The 20,615-nt window shown below is 40.3% G+C and overlaps 1 protein-coding gene across 1 annotated transcript in view; it reads left to right on the plus strand.

Annotated features, from left to right (window-relative positions):
- LOC145987164 (alkaline phosphatase-like) overlaps window positions 1–20,453 on the plus strand; it is a 56,036-nt gene extending 35,583 nt beyond the window's left edge. The window contains exons 7-10 of the mRNA XM_083121675.1: window positions 1,101–1,235; window positions 18,074–18,265; window positions 19,380–19,502; window positions 20,115–20,453. Of these exons, the coding sequence (XP_082977801.1) occupies window positions 1,101–1,235; window positions 18,074–18,265; window positions 19,380–19,502; window positions 20,115–20,308 (644 nt within the window). The 3' untranslated portion in view covers window positions 20,309–20,453. The remainder of the gene's footprint in view (window positions 1–1,100; window positions 1,236–18,073; window positions 18,266–19,379; window positions 19,503–20,114) is intronic.
- Window positions 20,454–20,615: the final 162 nt, after the last annotated feature.

A 20,615-nucleotide genomic window follows, 5' to 3' on the forward strand; every position in this document is an offset into this window, starting at 1 on the left:
TTATCTAGACTAAAAGCAATAATAAGAGGACCAAGATATTTAAGTAATAGAACTATAATCAAAACTAATTTTCACTAGTCGCATTCTAGTTTAAGCCTAATCAACATATTGTAAAAAAAATCCGAGGCAAAGTTACCATAATTCGTAAGTCAACTACGAAAATTTGGTTTAAACTAAAATGTGACTACTGAGAACTAGTTTTAAGTACAGGACACCTGATTGAAATCTAGTTTTCGCTATAGATATTTGCTAAAAGCAATTGTAATTATAATTCGTTATTGGTATTATTATGAAGAAAGTATTTTGGTGAAGTTGAACCCCCGAAACCCCCCTTTTGTTTTACACCATTTCAATGTTATCTATGAATTAAAGTGTTTAACAATATGAAAAACTAAACTCCAAGGTACAACAGCCCTCTAAGGGTCACGACCTGCCCGAGCGGCGTTTTCATTGGGTGATGATGATTGGTCAGCTGACCGAGTCCCATCTCCGCTGTATTCTGGCTATAGAGACCGGACCCCGCTACATCTTTTCAAGTAGCTCCACAAGTCCTCGCCACGCTGAGTGAACGCAACATTTTTGAGGGCTCCCTCCGGTAATCAAGTCCATGACCGTTCGCACTAAAGCCGAGAGCTTCATGCGTTTGAACGCAGGACCCCCTGAATAACAATTAACAATAATTCAAATCATGTTAACATAACATGTATTAACACCAAATCGTATGCGGATTATATATTATATAGTCCTTCCGTTGACCTGTTTTGGCAATATAAAAGTTAGAAATGGTTGGATGCGGATATAAAATGATTTTTCTCATACCGAAGTTTGCTCATACAAGTAAAAAGGGAGTAAAGTTTTGAAATCCACGAGCATTTTTATTGTACGTCAATATATTTACTGCTATGGCGCAGTGGTAGCGTCGTCGCCTTGTAAGGGGGTCCCGGGTTCAATTCCCGGTGGAGGCACATAGTGGTTCGGATCCCACTTTAAACTGTAGGTCCAGTCCGGTTAGCCTTACTGTGCATAAAGTGGACTTAAAACACCAAATCAATCAATATACTTATAAATCATTATATATTTGGTTATTTTTTGATTCTCAGGATTATTCGAAACCAGCCACATGAACTACTTCATTGAGGCCAACCCGGAAACCGAACCCACACTCTCGGAGATGGTCTCCGCTGCTATCAAAAGGCTGCAAAGGGAGGAGAACGGATTTATTCTTTTCGTTGAAGGTGAGACCCTCACAAATATGATTTGTGTGATGACACATTATGCCAGAATGAACAAATTCATGTGTTTCTTCAATCCAATCTAGAATGGGTTTTGCTGTTACAGATTTTCATTCGATAATCTAGATTTAGTTTTTTTAAAAATATATTACTTATTTTAAGCCTGTTTTGTACCTCCAAACTACTAACAATTTGGGAATCTTATAGACTCCAAACAAACCCGTAGGTTCATTGTCGCAGCAACATACCGTTTCCATATGTTCTGTCTTGGACAAGATCCATTCAACATTTACCAACCTTGCCAATTTTCTTCTGTCCGTCTCTAAATTGTCCCTCAAACTTTGTCTTGAGCTTCTTACAAGTTTGTTACCATCATGCTTCCCAATACGGACTCTGTAATCAGGACGGCCTGGCTGGCCCACCGGGCAAGATCACGGTGCACCACGGCACCTCGCAACCGTTGAGGCACAGAAAAAGATTAATACACTATGCATCCTCGTTATAACAGACTATTCATGCTATTATCTCTAACAGATGTACATTTTAGACAATTCAAATTACGCTCTAAAAATATCAAGCTTGTATTTTTTCTTCATAGGTGAGAGCACAAGGACATTAATTTATATCGATTACAAAACCATGTAAAGATTGAATGTTAATAATTGTTTCATTAAAATTTATGCACAGTAATTGAAACCTAAATAATCTGTTGAAAATATAATGTTTTGATTAATTTGATGGTAACGATAATTTTCAATTTCATCTGAACTCTTCCAAATGTACAACTACACCACAAATTCATAAGAAATGCTCCGAGGCAATGAACTTCTGTAAGCTGCTTAGTCGGCTGGTGTAATCTTTTGAGCAGTGGGAGGACCAATAGTAATCTTATTTCCCCTGGTACCTGGACTTGCCCAGAGTTGATGGCTAATAATAAAAATGAACTCTCCAACCGAATGTTACAGAAGAATGAACTAATGAAACTGAACCGCTCTATTGATGTTCCCAGTCCGGTCTTGCGTCCAAGTTCTTCGGTATGTGGGATCGAATTGGGTTAGTGTAGCTCACTCATTATTCATCCTTGATTATGGAGCAACTCGCTATTCACGGTAAGCTTGATGGTAAGGTGCGAGAGATGATAAACGTACACACATATGGCAAAACACAACACTTGAGTTTTATACACCCAAAGACTGGATCAACATGGTAAATGGAAAAGTATACCTGTCTCTGCCTGGAGATGGACCTCCCACTGTGAGTAATTATGATCGCAACTGTACTGTGCGTCGAGAGCTTGACTTGCAGCTCTCTCCGACGTTTCCTCGCTCAAATCGCAGTCCTGCCCCTCCCAATCTCGCTCAAAACCGCCTCGTGGCCTCTCTCCTCCCAGATATTTATTCTGATCGATTTTACTAAGCAAATGCAGAGTCAGTTACCTCTATCCTCTTCCTGGTTTCACCTGTTTACATGTTTACGCCATTGGTGACCAGGAAGAGCTTAGATAATGTCTGATACTGCATTCCTGATTATCAAGTTCCTGTCTGGAAAATGATGGCTGGATAACTGGCATTTGGAGATTCATTATGTCGATGTATCTAATTATTTTACAGATCATTACGTATTCTTCATTTAATTTAGGAGGTGAATACAGATTGTGCAGTTCAGTATTACCTAACCTCGACTCTCCTCTTTCTTCATCTACATTTCGTTCCTCCTCTATGGTTAATAGTGATGAGAATGAATGACAATTTATTAAATGGACGAGAGTAATTGAACACAAAGGAAAAAAGCTTACCTTACAGACACTCGGAAAATGTAATTTTAACTACTACACACAAAGGCTGGCGGAAAGTATGCAAATACGAAGATAGTAAAATTGGAAGAATGGTGATGGGATTCGACCACTTGATGGAATAACCGCTTTGTGGGACTTAAGGGGAAGAGGAACAATTTCCCCTACCTCCTTCTCTCTTCGGCAGCTGCCGATCACTGTTGCCAGCTTCGCTCTTTTGGAGCCAGATCTGGCTCTTTCATGTACTCGTTTGGCTGTGAACTATGGCACCCGCCCCCTGCCACACTATGATGCCATCACTGGCTCCGGCTTACATAGACAACTTCTGTCATAAGTATACATTTTACACGTGACGTAATATTGTCATATTGGCTGCGTCGGCCCACCCCCTCTTACATCCCCAGCTACTTTTCTTTATAGCACTTTGGCTGACGTGAAGAAGACGTAATATTGTTATCCGGGAATACTTTATTTTCGATTTCATACGACCATCGCTGGATTATTGAGATGGGTGATGCCGCCGGATCTAGACAGTGAAAACTAAGAATAAATTGCCATCACTTTATAGCTAACTGTATTAACAGCGCCCCCCCCACTCTTTTGACACCTAAAATTACCTCAGGAGGCACTTTATCCAGTTTCGTAAATCTAGCTCCTTGAAAGTTTTTACTCCGTTTACGGTGAAATTTAGCTCTTTTATGTGTATCAGGTTTGGCAACACTGCCAGGATGGCCGTAGGAGGCAAGGAGAAATACATTGCTCTTATGGAAGTATTATTTTATTTGTTCTCTTGGGAATATCAAACTTCCGATGGCATAGAAAAATATATCAACGGGAAAAGGACAGACTCAAGTAGTAATTGACAGACGGAAATGTCGAAACTTCCATTTGATTAGCCGTAACTTTAAGTTGATTTGGTTGGTTGATTTGTTGTTTTAAGTCCACTTTATGCACAGTGAGGCTAATTGGGACTGGACCTACAGTTTTAAAGTGGGATCCGAACCACTTGTGCCTCCACTGGGTATTGAACCCGGGACCCCTTGATTACAAGGCGACGACGCTACCACTGCACCATCGGGGAGGCCCTAACTTTAAGTTGAAGTTGATTCCCCGGAATACATAGGTTTCTGAAAATTCTTATTCATCATGTTTTTCAAACATCGTATCTAGCTTAATAATCAACTTTAAAAAACACTTTCACTTGTAACATGTGGAGAATTTCATACTCTATTGAACTCCAGTTTTTTACCTCAGTAGCACTGCCCATTCGAACGATATTGAAATAAATGCACAACTGGTGCGAAATTGTCCCTCATCCCCTTAATGCTGGATAGACTGTCGATCACACATTTTAGTTCCCATTAGTATATGTAATGTCAGTCACAACATCTATCTTAACTGTTCGAAAGTAACGCTTTGACTTCATCTGAAACGTTCCTTGCATAGCGGGCACATATATTTTCTTTAAAAAGTATTGTAATTTCGTACAAGTACAGGATCCCCCGCTATAAATTCGTTTTGCTACACTCGCCTTTTTTTCGCACTTAACGGAACGCACGTACTTAAATTGCTTCGTAAATTCGCCGCCAGATGGCCAACGTAAATCTCGCTGTAAAGTAACGCCATCTGAGGCATGTTTAGTTTCGATCGTGCCAAAAGGCAATCAGAGAACAGTTTCATCGCCGTCATCTTTTTGATTGTTGTTTCGATTGTTTGTAACTTTTGAAATTTGAAGCTGCAAAAATGTATCCTTGTGATGAAAGCACTGGAATATTTTCATTCCACTTTGTAACATGTTGTTAGGTTTAGGGATCTTGTCATAAATAGACTGCAATTTTTGTGACGTTCACGAGTCGAAGGGTGGGCTTCACCAAAAAAGATATTATTTATGCTAAGAGTCCTAAACCGAACATGTCTAACCTATACTATGTCCCGGGAATTTCTGGAGCGAGTGAACGAGAACAAGTCCCTGCGCAAGTATTGACGCGAGACGGCTCGACCAGTGAACATGTGCAAAGGAACTGGATTGCGGGGTGGGGAAAAAGTGACTGTCGTTACCAGCCTTTACAGCCGCGCGCACTGCTTCAGCTCCGCCCATTCGCTCTCTACCCTTCTCTGGCCTTGTGCGCGGCCTTGCTCCAGAGATTTCCGGGATAGAATATAACAACGAAAGCATTTAGCCTGACGTCAAAAGGCAAAGGGCGGGGCTTGACCAAAAATTTGTTTGAAAAGTGTGCGATAAGTGAGATCCTCCAACATCAGATACCGACCTTGGCTGCTCATACCCAGGGCACTTCCGTTCAGGCTTTCCTTCTTCCTTGTATTGTATTGTGGTACGAGTACGTGGATCCAGGAGGTTATTCTAACGTTGTGCTAATTCTACAACAGCCTCAACTTAACAAACGGAATATAGGTATGTGCAATGATCATTTTTACACTATAAAATTGCCAGTGAACTGCTCACATACATTTTAGGCATCGTAAAACATCAAAATCTGCAGATTGAAAAACAAAGGAAGTCGAAATTTTCGAGGGTGTACTTACGGTCGAGCACCATCCAGTCGCGTCGTTGTACTTATTGGATTTGACGGTTGTTAATTTTTGTGAAAGACAATGAGCCCTTGAATTGATTTTAAACGGCGTTTATTTCCAGTGCCCACTTTTGATTTTATTTTATTTTTGTTATTTAGCGTGCCTCTGTGATCGCGTAGTAGTAACGTTGTCGCCTTGTAATCAAGGGGTTCCGGGTTCGATACCCGGTGCAGGCACATGGCACAGTGGTTCGGATACCACTTTAAACTGTAGATCCAGTCCCGATTAGCCTTTCTGTGCATAAAATGGACTTAAAACAACAATTCAAATGATTTATCGTCACTGGTAACAGTTCGATATATCGGAAACACATAAAAATCGGATATTTTGTGTTTCGCATGGTTCGTACTTACCAATTGTGTATTGCGGAACATAGTTCAAGGTGCCAGTATGCTTTTTACACGAAAACAAACACAATTTTTAACATTTAAAGTGCTTTTTTTTATTCCTTCCTTCGCTTCCGTAAAACACAATATGGCGGGCGCATCTTGACTCACGTTGTGGGTATGCAGTGTTTCAACCTTCTTCACCGAAAAATACCTACTATTGTGTTCGTCACGTGTGCAAATTAGCTAACGGATAGCCCCACGAACCATTCACGGATAGCCCCAGAACCATTCACGGATAGCCCCACGAACCATTTCCATAAGGTTAGGTTATGCAAGCATAGTAAAAAAAGGAGTTTGAAACACTGACAGTGGGCTACGTCATCGAACGTGCGGAGCATGCAGTGCATGGCAATTGTGCGTCGCTGAGATATTTCTCTTGAAAAATATATGATTTCCCGGTCAAATAAATTCCACAATGAAAGAAAATACCTCGACGAACGTTGGAAAGCTTGGAGAAACTCATTTCCGTAAGTAGTTTCTTCTGTAAAAATGAAGAAATGTGTTTCCGATATATCGAACTGTTACCTCGTCACTTTTCTACCACTTTTGCCTGATCGCGACGATGGAGATGAGTGATGCTATAATGAAATTGAAGAAGGGACACTCACAAAGAACGCTTATGCCCAGGCCAGGTTTCGCCCCCCCTCCCCCTCCCCTGCCGTCGAACCGCGCTGTGCTAACCATTCCGCCACGGAAGTCGTCTCGGCTCTGACACCACTTGCCCTTGTAATAATAATATTTGATAAGTTAATAAAGGAAGACTCTTGTACCTCTATAGGCATTGTACTGGTTATGCAGGACATTTTGTAGAATACTGTGTACATTATTAACATTGTTTTGAATTTTTCATGAGTCAAAAACAGTTGTTTGACACTCGACAAAGAAGAAACTATTGATTATTGAATGGTTTCTTCGATTACAGTGTCACTAATGCTTCACATAATTTTCATAGAGGAATTTTGTGTTATTCGATGGCTGCAATACAAAAACCAACGATATAATGATTGAGTTGGTGTTCTAAGTCCACTTTATGCACAGTAAGGCTAATCGGGGCTGGACTTACAGTTTACCTAGGTAATGTTGGATCCGTACCACTATGTGCCTCCACCGGGCCAACAATGTAAGTGGGCATTTAGCTTTCCACCTGCACCGCAAGGTCTGTGGTCCCTCTTCGCCACCACGGAACAAAAAGATAAAAAAACCTTTTTTTTCTCCACCATCACGGTTTTTCTGCAAGTGATATCGATTCCGCCAGTCAATGGCTGAGGGTTAATGAATACAATGTAAATTGGAGAATCCACTTCACACTGGAAGCGTTCCTACATTTATTTTGTTAAAAATTTGCCTGAAGCACTTATAACAGATACTGTTATTATTCCAAAACACTCGAATAATTAAGTACATTGTTATTTACGAGATTGTATCAGTCATAATTTATTTTACTGCAACTTTACTTCTTTTATACTTGTAGTTGTATTGATCATAAATAAACAAGGGTGTGAATGTACAACACTGACAACTTCTACACTGTGTAGAGGACATGAAGACAAAAAAAAATGATGCTACGAGCTGTTGAAAATGGCATTTTCTATCCTACATGTATGCAACTCAATTTAATAACTTCTTGATTGCCACTGGTATTTATTTTTATTGTCGAATAAGATTCTAAAAGCAAAATACGTCATGGAATCAATATTATCCCAGAAGAGACAGTGTCAGGGTGAAGTTACTAATCTTCGTTCGCTCCAGATAATTCATTTACAAGGTTCCCACTGGCGTGAAAATCCTGGAGTACTTGGATAAGTCGGGAAAACCATTTTAGGAGTGAGGTCATTGAAAACACAGGGATTTTTTTAAAAGCCTTCAAAACCTGGAAAAGTCAGGGGAATTAAATGAGTTTTGCTTGCCAAAATTGGTAACCGAAAACATTTATTCTTTTTTTCTTGCCAGCGCTCTTCCTATTGGAGTAATATTGTACATAAAAACGTTATTTTTCTTTATTTTTAATTTATTTTCAAAAATGTTCATTTGATTAACTTGCAAAGTTGAAGTATAATTCTTATTTATTATCAAGGTAAATCATTATACAGTAGTCTGGAAAATTATTTTAAAATACCTGCAAAAGTTATGAATTTTGATTTTGCAAAGTGGGTGTGAATCTTCATCTATCACCGCACACACACACACATTGCTTATCCTAGGATATTTGATTTGCTTGCATTTAAAAAACAATTCGTAAGTTTTGTAAGAAATATTTATAATCCACAGGATTCCTGTAGTCTATCCCTACCATACCACATTTTCTCGCTCTCTGACAGAAATAAATGTTAGTGTCAACTTGTAACGTATTAGGTGGGCGCTCAATTAAATAGCAAAAAAATGGGTGAAGACGTTCAATTAGGCCGTGGACGCGAATTACTCATGCCCGACCTAACCGTTACAAATGTTGTTGCTTGAGGTTAATGGTACGTATTTTGTACGACCACCTCAGTCTCAAACGAGAACCAATTTATTCGGTACAATACGGCGCGTTAAACAAGTGACTTCTTCGTACTGACGTCAAAGACTTGTCCCTTTCCTTCTCTATTGTGATCACGTAAGCCTTAAATTAAAACATAAGCCTTGCCACGACTCCATCTTCGAACAACCACAAGTTCATTTTTGTACAATTTTAATCTAAGGCGCTGTTTTGGTATGAGAAACAAACACGTACTACCAAAATTAGTTTGCGACGCGAGGTCAATTTTATTATACGTATTAACCTCGCAACGAAGAATGGTTAATATCTTTTCTCATTCAAATAACAAATACATCCATGTAACTACAACTACTCTTTCTTGATGAATTGGACAAATGTTCAAAAGTTTGACATTCCCTTGTAACAACATAATAATATTAGTTGAACAAACAACACATGTATATAAACGTACGACCGGTACAAAAATACCGTTAAAAGTTACAACATCAATTCTTGGCTTATAACAACACAGCTCTCTTTTTTTTCTTTGGGAAAAGTAACCCCCCCCGATTCCTTTGATGCTCTTATTCTTTTTTGTCAAAATTTTTATTTAATTACGGCCAGTGCTTGCCTTACGAGAAAAATGGGATGGAACGGAGGTTATGTCACTACCAATCAGAGCAACCGCGGTGACGGGATGCGAATAAAGGAGGAAACGTCGACGAACTTCTCATTTGAGTTTTCCTTTTCTGATATTTCGGCGGGTATCGCAACTCATGGTTAATTACTGAGTGAGACGTTCATTTGTCGGAAAAAACACTTCACTGTTCACTGAGTTAATGGTTGCAAAAGTACATACCTCAAAAACAGGACCAATTGGGCTGCGTGGCTCATCAGTAGCGGTTACTAGAGAACCGAACGAGACCTTCCAATAGTACTATCCGCAATCATCCACAGTATCTTGTCCTGTCGTCTCTATACTTCCTTCTCGTAATTGCCAAATTACGTCTTCTAAACTCCGGGTTCCATTTCCGACACGAGAGAAACGAGGATCAAAACGGCCAATTGTCAAAACTGATCCACATGGTTCCACCTACTGCTTGCCGTAGTTTCTCCAGTAAAAAGCCAACTGTAACTTCCACGTATCGTTCGTAACTCAAGTGCGAAAACAAGGGGGGGCAACTCCACGACGTGTTTGAATGAAATAGCGTGGTCCCCTTCTACCTCAGATCATCGAAAGCCCAACTGAGGCATGTATAGCGATACGAGTTCCTCATCGCTCACACAAGTCGAGGTCGTGACTTCCTGTCTTTCGTGCAACTGGCGAACTGGGTTTTCCTTTCGATCGTGATCACACAAAAAAAGGGATTTACCACTGAGGGCCTCTAGCGGTCAATTGACCAACTAGCCGCCAAATAACAAACTGACGCACAGGCGTACCGAAGAATGAGGGAAATGTGGGGCTTTTTCACGCAATAAAATTTACGTAATACTTTGTTATTACAGTTTGCGGGGAAAAAACGTCACAAACTCCCCCGTCTAGCACAAAAGGAATCTCCCTATGCAAGGCACTGAATCAATCAAGAGTATAAGCACTCGTAGCACCATAAATATAATGAAACCCTTAACAAATATGTAGATATAAATATATGATAGCATTTCATGACTTTTTTTTTTTTTTTTTTTTTTGTGTGTTAGAGAACTCGATGAACATTTAAAATAGATAAGCCAAATACACACAAAGTCGTGTTGAATATTAAACAACCTGAAAAATATTTTGTCCAAGAAGCCTGTTACCTCGTATAAGTCAATAGCCAATATCAATATAAATATACATGAAACCTCCCATAAAATTGAAATATAACAAATGTATAATTAATAATTACAATTAAGGAGATGTTAAAAAATGGACATGAATGAAGCGATTGCAATCTGAAATGAAATGAACAAGAAAATATGAAAACACTTAACGATTATAAGATATGAAAAATACATAACATTACTTTCCAAATATTACCCGTATACACTTATAAATAGTCTATAATATTCCTTGGTTGATGCGTATGGATTATACTGCACTGAATAAGATAATAGCATACTTGGTTGCGTTGCACTTAACTTTTTTTTTTGGGGGGGGGGACTAACAATTTGGGGAAAGCACTGGGGATGTACACTAGTATGTAGAAGTATTCCAGAGAACACGTAAGACCACTATTTTTTTTTTTTTTTTGACGTAGAGGATAGGTTGGCCATTCCTGTAGATGCCTCATTCCAGAATTCCGAGATGGTACGTAAATTTGTAGGTTCCCTCGTAAATCATGAAAATAAAGAAAAACCGCAAATTAGAAGGAAAAATAGAAGAAAAATAGGAAAGAAAGGAGGAAACATAAAAGGAAGGGAATACAAAAGGAAATAAGAGCACCAATTACAATTTGTTTTTGTTTAAAACAGCCAAATATAGACATTTCCTCAAGAATATACTACAAGTGAGATCAAGGTTACCAAATGAATTCAATATGAGTTGTGCAATTGATAATCCATCTTGAAAGAAGCATGTTTTAACAAATGGTGATAAGTTAAACAATGTTCCAACAATAAACATAAGGGAACATATTTACATAATGAAGACACACATTATCAAAAATCCATAATAAAACCCTTAATATTCTAAGATACACATAATAGTATTAAAACGGTCCAACATTCTTGTTGCTAAATGAACCTGTCACAGCTCATAACTCAAGGGACCCGAGGATTGTAGTTGTTCGAAGAGGGACGACGTCGGCAGTGTTGTGAGGAGTGTCCAGTTCGCCGGCAAAAATTGCAGTACAGCGCTGAAAAATGACGCTGTGGACGATTATAAGTCTGTCCCCGTGACGATTGCAATAGTGAAGCAACGTAGGTATCGGACAAATCTACATCAGGGGAAGGTTCATCCCTAATAAAATAAGGCTTGATATGTGCAATATGCACTTTACGAAGAAAGACCTCAGTTTCAGGATCCACCAGAAGAACTGTTACCGGACCCAAAAGCTTGAAAATTTTGGCTGGACCTGCCCAACGTTCTTGAAGTTTAGCGGTGACTTTCTGAAAGGCATTGCTCTGTGGGAATGTTTTGTAAAGAACCATATCCCCTACCTTGAAGGAAGAGGGTTGCCTTTTGGGGTCATATCTGGCTCTCCGCGTAACCCAAGCCTTTTGTAAATGGTGAAAGGCCTGAGCCCAACATTTAGCACGGTCAGCAGAAGGAGGACCGGCCAATTCTGAGTCGGATTGAAATTCCCAGAAAAAATTCATGGGCCCATCAATGTCCCGTCCAAACAATATTTGTGATGGAGAAGTTTGAATGCTATCATGTACTGCTGTATTAAAGGCAAAGGAAATAGCATTTAAGCGTACATCCCATTTGGTGTGGTCATCGGAATGATACGCTATTAAGGAGGCCTTTAAGTTACGAATAAATCGTTCAGCCAATGAGGGATTTGGGTAGTAGGAGCTAGTATAAATATGTTTCACCCGAGATTCAAACAAAAAGGAATTAAAGTGACGGGATCGAAAATAAGAAGCATTATCCGACACCAGTTCGCAAGGAGCCCCAAACGCGAGAAACAAGGAGCGAAGCTTTTCCACTATCTGATTTGATGTAGGTCCCCGAAGAGGATAAAGAGAAACCCATTTTGAAAAGGCATCCACCACTACTAGAATATAAGAATGACCCTTTGACGAACGCACAAGAGGACCAACAAGATCAATATATAAGCGTCGCCAAGGATGTTTTATGATCTCAGATGACAAGAACCCCGGGGGTTTCCGTATGGCCAATTTGGCCTTTTGACAAGTATCACAAGACTTGACATAGGCTTTAATATCTTGAACACAGGATGGCCACCAGAAGACTGACATTATTTTCTTAGTAAATTTTTGAATACCCAAATGTGAACCTCCCATAGGCGTGTCGTGATAATAGCGACAAATCAGATGTTGAAGAGTGTGGGGTACAACAACTAAGGAAGCTGTAGAGCGTGGAGGTTGCCAAACAAGTAAGTCATGATACAGAGCATAATGTTTATATTTTTGACCTGCACGTAATTGTTCTACTATCGGTTGTAAACTTGAATCTTTTTGTTGAAGATCAAAAATATCGGATTTACTAAAGGGGATAATTTGGAATTTAGGTGCCGCACAAGCGAGAGAGGTAACGGGTAAGGAAGAAACCTGGAATTCCTCAGGTGAGTACATCCGAGACAGACAATCGGCAACAGGATTTAGTCGAGAGGCGATATGTTCGACTGAATACGAAAATCGCGACAGGTACAGCAACCATCGCCCAAATTTGCCATATTGCTCAGGGTGTCGTAGAAGCCAGGAAAGAGCCTGATTATCGGTCTGAAGAGTAAAATGCTTCTCTGTTAAATAAGTCTCGAACTTTTTGAATCCATAAACGATCGCGCAACATTCGGCCTCGTATATGGATTGTCGACGTTCCATATCGGTCCGCTTACGGGAAGCAAACGCAATAGGGCGTAAAGACCCATCAGGCATACGTTGATTAAGAGTAGCCCCCAATGCCAAACCCGAAGCGTCACATTGGAGGACAAATTCCTTAGAAAAGTCCGGTAAAGCTAAAACCGTATGTTCAAGAAAAACCTGCTTGAGGTGATCAAATTGTTGTTGGTCACTCTCGGACCATGTGAAGGCTATGCCCTTTTTCTTTTTATCTGTAAGAAAAGAAGTCAACTCTGAATATGATGGAATGAAGCGGGAATAATATCCCAATAATCCAAGAAGACGCTGGACAGCTTTAAGGTTCCTAGGGGGGGGGGTATGTCCTGAATCGCGGAGATGCGATCGGGATCTAAGACAAGCTGTCCCTCACGTAAAATGTATCCTAAGTATTTGACTTCCCTTTGCATCCATTTAGACTTAATGGGGTTAACAGTTAATCCAGCTTTTCGAAATGCTTGAAGAACCAATTGTAGATGTTGCAGGTGAGTTTCCTCATCCGGACTAAAGATCGAGACGTCATCGGCATATGTAACCAGGAATTTAAATTTATATGGACCCAAAATTTTATCTAAAGCACGCGTCAAAAGTTGAGTACCCAGATTGATACCAAAGGGAACCCTGGTATACCGGTATTGACCGAAAGAGGTGACAAACGCCGTTAAGTCTTTACTGGGCTCATCCAGCCGTATCTGATGGAAACTTTGACAGAGATCCAAGCAAGAAAATACCCGAGCCGATTGTAAATGTTGAAATATCAAATCAATACGGCTTTGTGGAAAGTTGTCATAGGCGATCAATCTATTTAGATGCTTGTAACTACAAACCAGGCGATGTCCACCATCCTTCTTATCAACAAGGAAACAAGGGGATGCGTAAGGAGAGGCGCACGCTTCTATGATGTTCTGGTCCATCAACTCCTGAATTTGTTGACGTAGAATGGCCGTTTGTGTAGGGTTTAATTGAAAGGGCTTAGAACGAAAGGGAACGTTGGTAATTAAAGGAATAGACACAGGTTCCAGTGTACAACTGCCAACACGTTCTGTAACTACATCATCATATTCGCGTAATAAACTTGTTATATTAGAGGGAACCTCCATTAAATGAGGAGGGCTATCGTCTTCCGGAGACCGTGTCTGGTGTTGCGCGGTGGGAGGTACGGACGAGGCAAAAGGGATGTGATCAGTGGAATAGGGAAAGGAAACAAGTAAATGTTCAAAAGAAATAGTACCCTTGGAATGAGAAAAAAAATCTGAACCAAGGATAACTGGAAGGGGTAAAGTTTCTGAGATCCAAAATTCCCATTTCCAGGACAAACCCTGTAACTTCAAGGTCAATACAACACTTGTGTCAAGGCGTATAGCCTGACTATTGACCGTTTGTAACGTACGAGTAGTGTCGGTACGAACGGGAGGTCTGGGGCGTAAGCTAGCCAAAAATCCCCTCGCAATCAAGGACACGGAACTTCCCGAATCGAGAAGAATGCGACTCGGTGTAGAATTCAAGGTGGCATTAAGAATCGGTACAGCTGTCTCAATAATAGTTAAGGGGTGTTCAATATGCGTTAAGGTGGTAGCCGCTGGTACCGAAATGTGTTGAGTGCCCAAATGTGAACACATAGGATTCGGTAAATTAACACCAGTCCGTGGAACCACATGAGAAGGAAACTCGTCCGACGTATCCAAGGTTTCTAAAGGAGGGGTAGGGGAAGGAAATGCAGATCTAGTCGGTAGGGGATGTTCTAGAGGAACAAGCAATGGGGTTGGAAGTGAGACACCCAAGTGCGGGGGGTATTCCTCGGCTTGTTGCTCTACACGACGTAATTCCATGGGCCATATTTCTCTAGACAAATTTATAAAATTGACCATAGAAGTGGGCCGCTTAAAACCCATTAAAAGTAGACGGGTGGCATCCTGTAAATTCAACAGGACCGATTCCAAAAGACTAGATTCGGACCAATCAATGGGTAATATGTGAAAGGCGTCGAAAATGTCATGCAAATAGCTAGAAAGAAATTCATCGGTTTTCTGAGGACGCATTAGATATTTATTCAATAAGATCTGCAATTTTGAAAAGGGAACCAAACGATACCAAATAACTCGTGTGAACGTTGGCCAAGGAAATTTCTCAATAAGAGAGGTGTACCAAACCTCCCGAAGTAGTCCCATAGTGGATGAAAACGCCATTAACAATAAGGATTCTAAATCCAAAAGATTAAGTTTAAAGGTTTTATATATAGTTAGCAAAAAAAGAAACAATTGGTCGGGGTCTGAACCGTCAATATGCGGTAAAGCTTGTAAGAGTTCTGTTGCTGCGGTATATCTAATATGGTTTGTAACCTGTGAATAGTCGGGGGGTAAAAAAAGTTCTCTAGGTGTATGAAGATGCGGGGTCTGCTGAAAAGGGGAAGGTTGTATAGTCACTGGCGGAAATGGGAAGGTCGACGAGCCGTACACACGGTCAGGAAGAGGGGTTGACATTATTGAAACCACTCGAAAAATCTGTTCCAAATGCAAAAGAGTAAATAACCAAAAAAAAAAGATTAAATGGTACTATCCCATACGAGATAACCATACGGAACTGCAACATAAGGAAAATATAAATATAAAAGAAATATAATCGACTGCAGACCTTTTGTAAAACCAGCTAGCTGCCAATATTACAAAACTAGATGACCAGGAAGGGGAAAAGTTCTAGTGGGGGGTGGGAAAATCTGCTGTGTTGCTAACCAAATTGCAAAATGAGGGAAATTTTTTTTTCCAAAATTAAGGCCAATAAATTCTTCCTTTTGCAAAAAAATAAATAATATAGATAAGGTACAACCAAACGTCCCGGAAAGGGGAGAAAGAAAAAGATTCTAATGGAGGGGGGAGGGGAAATTTTTTTTATTAAAAAAGAAGTGAATCCAAGCTTTTCTTACTTTTCTTTCTTTTAAGACGTAAAGCGGAAAAAGGTAAGTCTGGAAAACCAGATCTGCTACCAAAACTTTGTAACGTATTAGGTGGGCGCTCAATTAAATAGCAAAAAAATGGGTGAAGACGTGCAATTAGGCCGTGGACGCGAATTACTCATGCCCGACCTAACCGTTACAAATGTTGTTGCTTGAGGTTAATGGTACGTATTTTGTACGACCACCTCAGTCTCAAACGAGAACCAATTTATTCGGTACAATACGGCGCGTTAAACAAGTGACTTCTTCGTACTGACGTCAAAGACTTGTCCCTTTCCTTCTCTATTGTGATCACGTAAGCCTTAAATTAAAACATAAGCCTTGCCACGACTCCATCTTCGAACAACCACAAGTTCATTTTTGTACAATTTTAATCTAAGGCGCTGTTTTGGTATGAGAAACAAACACGTACTACCAAAATTAGTTTGCGACGCGAGGTCAATTTTATTATACGTATTAACCTCGCAACGAAGAATGGTTAATATCTTTTCTCATTCAAATAACAAATACATCCATGTAACTACAACCACTCTTTCTTGATGAATTGGACAAATGTTCAAAAGTTTGACATTCCCTTGTAACAACATAATAATATTAGTTGAACAAACAACACATGTATATAAACGTACGACCGGTACAAAAATACCGTTAAAAGTTACAACATCAATTCTTGGCTTATAACAACACAGCTCTCTTTTTTTTCTTTGGGAAAAGTAACCCCCCCCGATTCCTTTGATGCTCTTATTCTTTTTTGTCAAAATTTTTATTTAATTACGGCCAGTGCTTGCCTTACGAGAAAAATGGGATGGAACGGAGGTTATGTCACTACCAATCAGAGCAACCGCGGTGACGGGATGCGAATAAAGGAGGAAACGTCGACGAACTTCTCATTTGAGTTTTCCTTTTCTGATATTTCGGCGGGTATCGCAACTCATGGTTAATTACTGAGTGAGACGTTCATTTGTCGGAAAAAACACTTCACTGTTCACTGAGTTAATGGTTGCAAAAGTACATACCTCAAAAACAGGACCAATTGGGCTGCGTGGCTCATCAGTAGCGGTTACTAGAGAACCGAACGAGACCTTCCAATAGTACTATCCGCAATCATCCACAGTATCTTGTCCTGTCGTCTCTATACTTCCTTCTCGTAATTGCCAAATTACGTCTTCTAAACTCCGGGTTCCATTTCCGACACGAGAGAAACGAGGATCAAAACGGCCAATTGTCAAAACTGATCCACATGGTCCCACCTACTGCTTGCCGTAGTTTCTCCAGTAAAAAGCCAACTGTAACTTCCACGTATCGTTCGTAACTCAAGTGCGAAAACAAGGGGGGCAACTCCACGACGTGTTTGAATGAAATAGCGTGGTCCCCTTCTACCTCAGATCATCGAAAGCCCAACTGAGGCATGTATAGCGATACGAGTTCCTCATCGCTCACACAAGTCGAGGTCGTGACTTCCTGTCTTTCGTGCAACTGGCGAACTGGGTTTTCCTTTCGATCGTGATCACACAAAAAAAGGGATTTACCAATGAGGGCCTCTAGCGGTCAATTGACCAACTAGCCGCCAAATAACAAACTGACACACAGGCGTACCGAAGAATGAGGGAAATGTGTTGCTTTTTCACGCAATAAAATTTACGTAATACTTTGTTATTACAGTTTGCGGGGAAAAAACGTCACAAACTGCGAATGTTTGTCACGTGATTGCATAGGTTAGAAAATATCATTCTTTAACAAGGATTCCTAGCATCGAAATGAGCAAAACGTTATAGAGTACATGGAATTGTCTATAATGATGAAGTCAACAACATTTTTTGTAGCATTAATATGTCTCCAATAATTTCTCTACACGGTATATATAATCCTGGGTACCGGCCCTGCGCTACGACGTCATGGGTCCCTGGTTCGAATCCTGGTCTGTACACGAGTGTTCTTTGTGAGTGTTCCTTCATCAATTTCATCATATCATCCTCATGGATCGTGATTAGTCGAAAGTGGCAGAAAAATGACGTTATCCTAGAATGAGATTGAGGACAGGTAAAAAGAGACTGTTCAGATTTAGGAATGCTAGAAAGTTAGTTTTTACTTAACTTTTATTATTTTTTTTAGTTAATTCTTTGCTTTTGCATAATCCATGTGCTTTTTCTCCTTCAGGAGGTCGCATTGACCACGCCCACCACTCGGGTCATCCCCTGCGGTCCCTGGAGGAGACCATCCAGTTTGACGAGGCCATCAAGACAGCAATGGAGCTGACGAATGAGGAGGACACTCTTCTTGTTGTCACCTCTGACCACGCCCACACCATATCCATCAGCGGCTATCCTCAAAGGGGCAATCCCATTCTCGGTAAGTGGTTGTGGTACTATAGTGATGTTGCATAAAAAGGGGTCATTTTTGCAAATAAAAGCTGGACATTTTCTCCTCCTTGTGAGTCATGTTCCACCAGGATCGTGAGGACACCGATCCAGAAAGCCAGAAAAAAGCTGCAATAGCCACACCACGGATGAAGATTTTAGCGTATCAAGCATTCTTAAACGCACGGTCATGAAATTAGGCGGGTGGCAGAACTTCGTGCTGTTGCTAATTACGTCAGGTCACAACCCCGTGTGTTCGGAGGCTTAAGAGTATGACAGATCGCATTGTAGAGTTGGTCTTTGTAATCCATGTGATACAAACTGACAGTGTTTGCTCGAAAGATCCTGGATGACACGAATGTGGTCGGTCTGACACTCGAACTAGGCAACGCAGTCCGGTTGACGTTTCCACACAGTGCTGGGGAACCAGCGACTTTTGTCCCACAATCGCTTTGCTTTCCCTACATGTGGCACCAGCGCAATTCTGCCCAACCACCTATGTTCGTGGCCGTGCGTTTAGGTTGAAATTGTGAGTAACATATGGATATGTGTGTGTTTGTTCTCTTACATCTATTCCATCAATTAATATTTCATCCATGTCGTTGTAATTAACGTAGAGAAATAGAAAAGCGACGTAAAACAAAATGAAAATAGATAATGTAGCTTGCAGTTCGAAAGACTGTTGAACTACAGAATTTATGAATACACGCAACAGCCAAACAGAGGGGAGAAAGTTGTGGGAGAACAGAAACTTCCTCTTTGGATTTCATTTTTCCGAAGAACAAGACTGAGCAACATAATTGGTTCGCTTAATTTTTCTATTTATAATTGGATTTGTTTATTCAATTTCTTCGGCAGTTCAACTCCCCTTTAAAGTTGCGTGCGCCTGCGTATGCGTGCGCACTACCATGACGATTAACGTATCTTATACCAGCGAAACATTCTTCTCCCCCCTTCCCAGTTTAACATCAATGAACAAAGAAAAGTAGCCATTTATGTTTCAACTGCGACGCACTCAATTCTCAATTGGTCATATAATGTAGCGTTTTTGTGATGAAACAATAATGCTTATGGACAAATTCTAATGTAAATCTTTGAAATTTCAGATATCGGAGGCACTTCCGACGTAGATGGTTTACCGTACACTACCTTGAACTATGCCAACGGTCCAGGCTACAAAAGGCCCACGAGCGAAGGCGGTCGATATGACCTCAGCAATGATGATACGAGTAAGTACTTGGTAACAATGTCACAATATATATGCGAAATACAAAATGTTATTGATGCCATTAATATGCCGTAATTAGCGACGTAGGCAATAACCTGTATATATTGAAATTGCAGTTTGTCAAGATATCAAGTGTCAAGCAATTAGGCTCTCTATAGACTTGGTGCTCATCACAGAATTAAAATACGTGCTAGCATATAGTGTAATCGGATCTATTTTTTGCGTCTACAGCTGACTACCCTAGTTTAGCTAGAGGACCTAACTAACATTGTAGAGCATAAGCAAGAAGGCTAGCGATAGGTGAGATGACTTCAACGTTTCGCTAGGTTATTGAAGGTTTCAGAAACTGTGACTCATCCTGAATTTGCAAGTGCGAAACTACCAGAGCTGTTACGGAAATAATTGCACTCTGGTAATTTGTATACGTCTTGACTTAAACTGGGAAACTAGTCTGGCGAAGTACGGTTAAATTATCCATAAATTCATTCATACTCAATAAGACAGACCGCACATCATATCTACATTTTTAGAGCATTTTTAAAAGAAAAATACACTAATTATATTTGTAGTTTGTTTGCACCTGAAGCTCAGTTTTTCAATTTTGTTTTCCTAGCGGACGATGGCTACACATTCCCCTCCGTGTTCCCCATGACGAGCGAAACCCATGGGGGTGACGATGTTGTCATCTTCGCCAGAGGACCTTGGTCCCATCTCTTCACAGGGGTCATGGAGCAAAACGTCATCCCGCACACGATGGCCTACGCCTCCTGTGTAGGGACGGGACTCACGACATGCGACAGTCCGTAAGATTTAATACTCACCTGATGGCAACAGACAAACAACAGACAGCACACATCAAGCCGATCTCACGCTTTTGGATTTGGAAAACCCAGAGTCATGAGAGAAGAAGCAAAAATCTTTCAATCAAGAAATACGCAATGGCTGACGTGTTCTATGAATGTATATATACGTAAACAACTATTTGTTTTTATGTAAGTGTGTTCATTTTCTTGATCCTATTCGAGAGTTCCTGCTATTGTTAAATTATTTAGCAATGCTGTTCTGAAATCAGTATTACCAAAACCATTGTCAAATGACAAGGTACATGTAAGCA

Source organism: Lepisma saccharinum, chromosome 4 (genome assembly GCF_977018435.1).
Source record: "Lepisma saccharinum chromosome 4, izLepSacc3.1, whole genome shotgun sequence".
Classification (NCBI taxonomy): Eukaryota; Metazoa; Arthropoda; class Insecta; order Zygentoma; family Lepismatidae; genus Lepisma; species Lepisma saccharinum.